We start from the raw sequence: 9779 nt of genomic DNA, 5'->3' as shown, positions 1-9779 counted from the left end.
AATGACATGGCTTACGTATACGCAGAATAGATGGACAAAACGTGAAACCTTACAATCACAAAAAAGAAATGAACTCTAGGAAATAAAGACTTTTGTCTAAAATACTCCAGGTGTTTGTTTAGGGTGGCATCTCACTGCACTTGGGGCACCGCAGCGGCACTGTGGGGTTCGTTCACTGCGGCACTGTTGTGTTATTTTCGCTGTTGTTGTATAATTTAGATATTGTGCAATACGTAAAGGTATAACTAAGAAGACAACAAAATACACAAAACGTAAGAAAAATCGTTCTTTATCTCTGAAATTCGTTGAGTAATCTTCGGACCCCGCAGTGCAGCACTGGTGCCCCAAGTGCAGTGAGATATCACCTGTACAACGCAAACCGTGCAGTCAGGAGATACTAGTAGTATGAGCCGTGGGAACCTTTCACTAAAACATTTCACCTTTCAAATGTCACACGTCCTGCTGAGAGCCCTGAGGCGGTTTGACACGTCAGTCATCCAGCGAAGTCGCCTTCCGTTCTTTCTCAGAAATCCTGGCACTTAAAGGCAGCTAAAATTCATATTTACGACCATAGTTAGAAGTATATGTTACGACCTTGTTTCCAACGTTAAGGTGGTATCTAACGAAACATGGGGTACCGGTGCGGCACTGAAGGGTTCGTTTACTGCGGCACTGTTGTGCTATTTTCGTCGATTTTTTAGTGATTTAGATATTGCGTAGTGCGTAAAAGAATGACTAAGTGAACAACGAAATAAACAAAACGTGAGAGAATTCGCTCTTTATCTCTGGAATTCGTTGAGCAATCTTTCGAATCCCGCAGTGCCGCAACGATGCTCCAAGTGCAGTGAGATATAGCCTAGTCGTATAACGTGAAGTAGTCGCATAACGTTATATATGAAACTCCTATCATTTTAACCACTACGGAATCATAGCATTTTCTTATCAATTGTGCAAATTAGGTCTTCTCATTAACATATCTAGCGATATTCCTCTCTATCTCAGTCAGTTACGTAACGTTATGTCACATATGCATGCATTGAATTTATAAACTTTCCCCAGATATAGCTATAGCCGTTTTCGTGATGTTTCTCCGTTGTGGACATGTTCGTCCCGATTTGTTTACTATACAGAGCAGTCTGCTGTTATATAGGTTATCTAAAGTCTAAAGGTTCCGGAAGGGAATCGTCATCACCAAGGAGATATTTGGCGTAAAACACTTGAGCGCTAGCGTTTGCTCCTTATTTTTCTGTCCAGCGTAACTTGATGAATGATGTTGTCAAATAAACTGGGAAAGTTTGGGAAAACGCCGCGAGGTTTCGTACCGAATAATTGCGAGCAAAGAAGCACCCATACACTAGGCCCATTTGTGTAAGCGCACAGATTTGATAATAATAGTAATCTTTAATGCCCGATGGCTATTAAAATGCGAGTGACAAAATAATAACGCCCCCTGACAAACCGTGAACATAGAACAAAGTTTAAATCTACTGAAAATTCTACATAAATGATTATTTTTGGGTTTGACTTATTTTCAAGGAGATCTAGATGTGAATTGAATAAAATGTCTCACGTTTGTTGCAGAGTTTTGTGATTTTAGTCGGCATGTCATTTTCAACATTTGAAGGACAGGCAGTCACTCTCTAATTGGTGGAACCGATAATTGCTATGCTGTTAATTGTTTGAGCTGTTGAAAACCACACAGCAGGGGGCTTTGGATTAAAGGATCTCGTTTTCATTGTGGACGTTTGATAGATACATGCTTGATTGTTACGATAGATTAGATTTCCTTGTGGAATGTGTTGAATGTACATACTATCACTTTCTTCTTTCGTTCAAACCTTCCAGCTTCCCAGAGGACCCTAATAACCATCTTAGGAAAAAGGAGCCGTTTGTGAATCGTTAGTTTCTTTTTAATTAGAACTTACAGTGACACTCACACTTTTTACTCACTATCACAACCATTTCTCCAACAGGTGACATTAAAATATCACTGAGTGACTCTCTCTTCACGCACATGGCTGTCTCCAGCTTTGATTTTTTTACACCACACTCATTGTTTGGGAACCCATGTCGTTAATTTATGTTGCTAAATAAATCTGTCATTCTTAAGCTTAGGAATATACATATTCATCAGTTTCATGTCATGAAGTTCGGATTTTGGGGACGGATGGGGTGAATTGTTTTTCTGTCCCAACATTTTAGCAAATTTCCGTCCTGGAGACACCCGTACGTGCTTCTAGCACGTTTCCCCCTCAACTTGGGACCTTTGAATAGAGTTAGTTCTTATTTTTATTTATTTATTTTATTTCTGTAATCTTTATCCAGGGTGGTCCAAGCTCAGTGCTCTTGCACTGCTTTTCAGTACATAACCCTGTAATGCCAAAGCGATACACATTGCAGTCCCGCTCCTTATGTATTTTTTCTTTGCCTCCGGTGTCAATGAGCACATTATTTCAGATAACAAAAAGCTTGTGTGCGGTGGTGGTTGTGTGTGTTTTACGTACCCTACTTCTTCCTTACATGAAAAGCCACCAAAATTTCATCACCATATATAGCGTTAGTCTGTGCAACACAAACTCCGCTGTCCAGGGCTCTAACTGGCCCCTTCCCTAGGGGCCGGCGGATGTTTGGCGGGCTGCTATAAGCGAGATTTTATTAATCAGGCTAATATAGCGTGTCCAGGAAAAAAAAGATACTAATGCATGCAGTATATAGGTCACACACAAGGGGGCCAAACTTGTCCGTACTTTTCCCCAACATACCAAATATTAACACAATCCATGCAGCCATTCTTTAAGTTATGCTGACCACAAATATCCGGAAACACAAACAAGCAATCACACGCATACAAAACAAACAGACACACCAAAAACTGAAGCCTGACTAAAATCGCGCTCCTAGCGACCAACCCTACATACTGTTGCCGCCCTAGGAGGGTCATTAACCCCAGCCAGCGAGAAATTGTGTAAATACACTGCATGTACTAGGACTGGGTACCGGTACAGAGGACCGGTACAAAACCGTTTTTTTCTTATTGGACCGGTCCAGAAAAACCGTACCTGAAAATATCAGGTGCACCGGATGTTGGACCAATTGAAAATTAATAGATTATTTCATCACATGTTTTCGCGCTTGCAGATGGAAGGAAATAACAAGAGCGAAGTAGAGTAAAGTTTATAGTCAGTTCTACCAAGTTTTACGGTCAATCGTACAGGTGTAGTTAGTGTTGTAGGATTTTAAAACGCCATTGTGAGTCTGATACTCCACCAAACAGATTTCTTTGTAGTGAAATGGACCATTGGTATGGATCAGGTCCAGGTTCAGGTCCGGACCTGGACCTGATCCTCTGGACCTGAACCGAACCTGGACCTGAATTTTCTGTACCGGTACCCACACCTACACTGTACATACAGGCTACCAAAAACTGTACCTTCCTTTTCTTTGGAGGTAAAAACTCACAGCAGCACAATAAGCATGTAGTCCCCGGAAATCAGCTATCAACACAAGCCTGGTATTAGATTTTTCTAAACAACTTCTCTAGCCTTAATTTCCTCCGAGAGCAGCTGTGTTGATATCATAATTTCCGGTACCATAATGACCACATTAATAATTAATCTATCAAACTAATGGTTATCAATCGGTGGTCTTTATCACAATAATCACCACTTAGCTGCCGTTAATAGGATAAAAGAATTGAATATATAGGATATATTACTAAGCTATTGAATATGTTAACAATGCCTGTACTCTAATGACAATGGACAGGTATCGAAGGATCTTTTCTCATAGTCTCCATAATATAGGTCACAGTTGTAAAGGCACATAATGTTCAGTTAGAGTGGGAGTAACACGAATGTAGAAAATGTCTAATATTGTCAGTGCTTTGGAGGGAGAAAGGTAGATGAAAAATGATAATAGAAAGGAGTGAATTTTCCAGTTATGGATATATGAGTTGGATCTACAATGTATATTGTAGACCCCAGGCATGTCTTTTCTTGACAGAAACCGAAAAACTTTAATAGCTACCATTACAGCTCAGCTTGTGCACCGAAAAAATTTATTTGCCTAGATTATGGACGGTGTAAATTCATGTTCAGATACAGTTTGATTCAGGTCCATACTTTTGCAGGATTTCCAACAAGTGCCAGAATTTGACGTATTATCAAAATTGTCCTTTTTGAGACGAGATTTACTTATCTGTAGTACCTAAAAACGGTGTCCACTAGTGCGTTAGTTTGTTCAAGTACAGACACAGACTGTACATCAAACGTTCAGGTACGAATCTGTATTCAAACAATGTACAGGTACAGGTACTAGGTATCACCCCTAGATTGGGGAGGAGGGCAAGGGTAAGGTAGAAAAACTTGCGGAGGAAACAGTCAGGATTTCGACATGAAAATAATTGTCTTGTCAACAAAATCAAATCTAGAAATGATTGGAACGAATTATACACACACACTCAGCCCGAATCTGTCACGTATACTAGTAGTAATGGGGTTCCCGTCTTTACCGATACATTAGAGAATGTTTACCGTACATTAGACACAATGTCTGCGGACATGTTTGGATAGTGCTCATTAGGAGTGAAGTGACAATACCGTCTGTGTAGTTGGTCGTCACGATTGAAGTGGGCTAACAACATCCCCTGGCAGACATCATGTGCCAGTCGAAGTCTCAATACAGAAAAAAATCATTATGTTTTTGTGATTCTCTCTATATATACTTTTCAGTCAAGTTTTTAAGGTTGAGTTCTGCGGTGTGCTCACATTTGGCGTTGGTATCTCACTGCACTTGGGGAACCGTTGCGGCACTGCGGGGTTCGAAAGATTACTCAACGAATTTCAGAGATAAAGAACTAATTTTCTTACGTTTTGTGTATTTTGTTGTCTTCTAAGTCATACTTTAACGTATTACGCAATATCTAAGTTGTAAAAAAATCGGCGACACGACAGGGTCGCAGTGAACGGCGAATCCCGCAGGGCCACACCTGTGCCCCAAGTGCAGTGAGATACCACCTTTACAATTGTTTGATGTCGTAGAATTTTCAAGAATGCTGTGTCTGTGACAGAACCAACCACCGACAAGGATTTAAGATGTCTTTCTTTTTTGCAGCTTTTAGTTTTGCATATGCGACAAATACACGACTGTCGTCCCGCAATGATACTCTCAGCTAGTTTGCACGGCGATCTTACGACAAACGTACGTGGCCAGAATAATGTAGTTTTAGAATTAAATGCAGAAGCAATAGCGAGAATATATATATATATACATATATGTACATACTGTACAGTTAAAAGCTAAAAATTTGAACATGTCATACTTCGTTTTTACTGTGCAGACTGCAATATTTTATGTTTCTTTGAATAACAGAAATCTGTATAATCAGAAAACCCTACTTTAAGCTCGACTGACGTTGTATAGCTCTCATGAATTCAAACTACTTAGAGCAGAGAGGTCCTGGTAAGTGCGACCCGCTAGCTACCTGCTTTTTAAAGCTTACAGGTGATTTGTTGGTCCGTGGGCGGTGAATCGCACCACTCCACAATAGTCCGACCTACAGTACAACGGGTGACCGGCGGCATTAGTCTCCAGGGGCGACCGATTCACCCGCCTCTCCCCGACAGAGCTTCGGTAAACATCGTCGGGCAAATTAGCCGAGCCGGTGTACAAAGCCCCGCGATAAGCATTGTTGTTACGTTTGTGGATCACCAAGTAGTGAACAATTTGTTGCCGTCTGACGCGAAGTGTGACAGTAGTAAAAAGTAACATATATCAACAGTGGAAACGGACGGGACAACACCTTGAGTACACGGTACGTAATGAGGAATGTTTGTCTCAGGACGTCGGTTCGCCTTCCGTCGTTTTGAACAGGAAATCCGTTAGCTTACGGCGCTGGTACGTTGAGGTTGGATATTACGGCAAGTATTCACATTTTGGATCAAGGACGGCCGGCATAATTACGTAGGAATCTATTCCAATTCCTGGACGGCTATTATCATGAAAAAAAGGGCCCGAGGAGCTTCATTTCAAACGAGGACACTTATAAATTGAAGGTGACAGACTTGCTTCGCAGGTCATTGAGAGAAGAAGGAGTTTCTACTATCTAGCGTAAAGCAGAAGAAAGATTGCAACAACATCGACAAGTCGTGAGGAGTCGAAAGAGCGTTTTAGCGCCAACTTGACTCTTGCAGTGGAGCGTAGTGCTTGCGCCAAGGTTACGGCGACTGACTGTTGTAACGCCGCCTGGTCTACATGTCTACTGGTGCTGGATTTACCCCCGAGGAAGGACGGACTTAATAAGGTACAGGGCGGGCGTAGATTCAAACGTGGAACGACTCAAACGTGTCATCTGTATACTTCGAAGAATGTTGTCTGTGTTTGCTTATGATTCATAACAACTACGTATAGGTTGGGGAGACAGTGAGTTAACTTGGGACAGAAAGCGACATGGGACAGAAAGGTATGGAGTCCCGGTCGACACCGCACCCTCGTACACACTCCACGTCGCCGGTCATCCTTGGCTCCCTCCGGCGGGAAAACGGCACCCCCTCACCGGGAGGGCCAGAGACAAGCTCCGGTGGCGACTCCAACCTGAGCGAGCTCTACAAGGAACTCAAGGCCCGAGTTTCCCAGGCTCGTAAAACCGATGAGGAGTGTCACATATCAGAGGGCGAGGTGCGACAGATCTCGACAGACATTAAAGCTTTGGAACTCGAAGGCGAGACGCCGAAACGTGCTTATTTGGAAATTACACGGGGTGTCGACAACAGAGCGGTACTGTACGTAGAGTACTTAGAAAAACTGCTACTGGAGAAGGATCAGTACTTTAAGGAATGCCAGAGGTTGCTAAAACTTAAAGACAAATATGCGGACGACGTTAGAGTCGTCACGTTCCTACAGGACAGGTGTGCCGCCATACTGAGGGAAGACGCAGACAGAGCCAAGAAGGAGAAAGACCACAGCGTCTTCGAGGAGTTCCGTGCGAAGGAGAAGCTTAAGAAGCTCGAAGCCACCGTGAAGGAAATGAAGGATTCTGTGAGGAACAAGACTCGCACGACGAAGGAAGGGACGAAACAGTTCGCCAGGATGCAAGCGGATCTTCAGAACTCTATAGCTACAGAAAAGGAGCTTCGACAGAAGGTGGACGAACTGATCGTACAAAATTTCGAGTTGACGATGGAACTCAAGAGTCTGAGGAAACCTATGATCACTTGTTGGACGCAGACAGAGAACGACGTCACAGAAGTCATACTCGTGGCGGAAAAGAGACACAAAATGGCGCGCCAGGAAAGACTGGATCACGACAAAGAACACGGGAAAACCATCCGACAGCTAGAGAAAAAGCTGCAAAAAATGAACGAATCGGAAGAATCCAGAGAAAAGGAAGTAAAACTGTTGACAAAGCAGTTGGCCACCTTGCAAGAGAAGGTGAAGTATTACATGAGCAAGTCGAGGCAGCAGTGTCCGTACCACTGGCATGACAAGGAGCAGAAAACAAGCGTCGTTCGCAAGAAAGAAGTACCCCCGAAAACTCCTCTACTCTCTACTAACGCCAAAGAGGGAGACAAGCTACCAGACCACAGCAACCGACCGGTAACGTCTATGGATTCGGACGAAAACACACCTAAAGTCGGTCGCTTGACGTCTTCACAAAGATTTTCCCTACCCACCGATTCGTCAGCGAAGGGTAGTGCAGATTTCCAGAAGCAGTCTGCAACTATTCCGCATGGAGGCGCTTTTACATCGGCAAGTCGCGCGTCCGTCGGCACCCCATCTTTACATGTCATCAGGAAAAATTATGGTCATTCCGTGAAGTACAGCGGAGAAGGCAGTCAGTCCTATGTGCTGAAATACAATAATATCAGGCCGGAAACAGTACAGAAACGCGGCGGGGGCGACCCCAAGAAGACAGGGCGACCAAATCCCTTCATGCGACCTGCTACCAAGAGAAAGGGGGACGAAAACTGAAAAGGATGATAATCATGTAGTTTCTGTACGAAGATTTAACGCTAGTTACCTTTATCCGCGGGGTAACCTATATCCGTTATTTATAAAACAAGGGTATTTAGGGATATCAAGTCGACGGACTGTAATACAATGTATAATGTTTTGAAAATATTGCAATTTGAAACCAAAGTCCGTTGACTTCATATCCCTGAAAAGCCAGTTTGCAAAAACAACGGATATAGGTTACCATGCGGATAAAGGTTAATTATCATTACATCATCAACACAATTTGAAGGAAAAGGAAACACTGAGTACTAGTAGGGCTGTGTATCAAGTATGATTTAAGACAAATGTATATGTATAAATGTTCCTAAGGGGTTTAGTGGTTGACATACCACTCTGGAGATTCCTAACTCTCACACTGTCAGTAGTGTCAGACATAGGAGAACTTTCCTTCTAACAACAGTATTATTTAAGATTATGGAATAGACTTACAGAGTGAATAGTTACCATTAGAGACAGACAGTAGTTCAAATGTGAAGTTACTTCTGAACATGTTTTGTTTGTTCTAAACACTTTTGGCGCACAACGAAATATAAGCGTTACTGTCAAAATCACTTAAATCAGTTTCTTTTGTGCATTGTGGCGAAATAGAAACAATGTGGCCATTTTTAAGGACAGCTTGAACCACTGAAATACACTAAAATAGACATCAACTTGTTTAAGACTATTTCACTGCCGTTCCTTTTTTCTGATTGGCCAAAGTACATCCCAGCCTTTTCGGAAACCTTTGTTGCTGGGAGAAAGAACACGCCAACAAAAACAATATGTTTTCTCCTTCAGGGAAACATTTATAAAATGTTATGGTTGTTCTGTACAATATACTGTAATAAAAACACTAAAGAAGGATTTTTACAATTTGCATACCAAGTGACACAAGCACATTGTAGATCCCATGTTATAACAGTGATGCATTCATATACATGGTCAATAGTGTTTCTAGCAGAACAAAGTGAAATTCATAATCAATTTTGATACTACTGGTACAATGTCATATATTAGCGTATAAATGTGAAATTACAATAAAGATTAATAAATCAGATCACCCAATATTACTGTGATGTTGTTTTTCCTTTATTTTGGAGTTATAAACATAAAGGTATAAAAAAAACATCTGTACCCTTTTCCATAGTGCACACCTACAAATAAGATTTCCTGAGAAAATTGAAATACATGCCACATACGTATACATGTCATTCAATCTTAATCTTAAATATTGTAATGTGTCAAAAGCCATGTAAATGCTAATGGCACTTGATATGTGAGGGTAAATATGCATTACCCTATCATAATTCATAAATCTCAGGGAAACTTGAATGGCATAAAATCTAAAACACAGCTTTTGAATTATGATTGCATAAACAATATTTGGAACCGTTTTATGGTATTGTGTCTATCAACCATTTTCAATCAATAATTGAAGTCTGCAAGTTTTAGCATCTTTTTGTGTTAAATTCTAGTACAGAAAAAGATGCTAAAACTTGAGATATATACAGCTCAAAGAAGCTTTACTTTAATTTAAACTTTAAAGTAGAGCTTCTTTGAGCTGTATGTATCTCATTAACCATTGCACTTGACTGGAAGGAGTAAAATGTATTTCATCATGTGTGTTGCTATTTCAAGTCAAAGTTCATCAGGACATCCAGAGGTGTCTCCTCATGTGGAGACGTAAAAGCTCCTTCTTGCTGGTCTTGTATGGGCAGAAGTTGCACGCCATCTGGCGGTCATCTGGAAAAGTGCAGTCTAGCATTAGGATGGAGAACCTTAGTTAA

At 41.5% G+C, this 9779-nt stretch overlaps 1 protein-coding gene across 1 annotated transcript in view; it reads right to left on the bottom strand.

The window, feature by feature from the left end:
* Nucleotides 1-8785: 8785 nt before the first annotated feature.
* Nucleotides 8786-9779, bottom strand: part of LOC118420889 (zinc finger protein 43-like) — a 10928-nt gene continuing 9934 nt past the window's right edge. The window contains exon 4 of the mRNA XM_035827954.1: nt 8786-9735. Within this exon, the coding sequence (XP_035683847.1) occupies nt 9641-9735 (95 nt within the window). The 3' untranslated portion in view covers nt 8786-9640. The remainder of the gene's footprint in view (nt 9736-9779) is intronic.

The sequence above is a fragment of the Branchiostoma floridae genome, chromosome 8, assembly GCF_000003815.2.
Source record: "Branchiostoma floridae strain S238N-H82 chromosome 8, Bfl_VNyyK, whole genome shotgun sequence".
Lineage (NCBI taxonomy): Eukaryota > Metazoa > Chordata > Leptocardii > Amphioxiformes > Branchiostomatidae > Branchiostoma > Branchiostoma floridae.
This window is presented reverse-complemented; position numbering and strand designations above follow the sequence as displayed.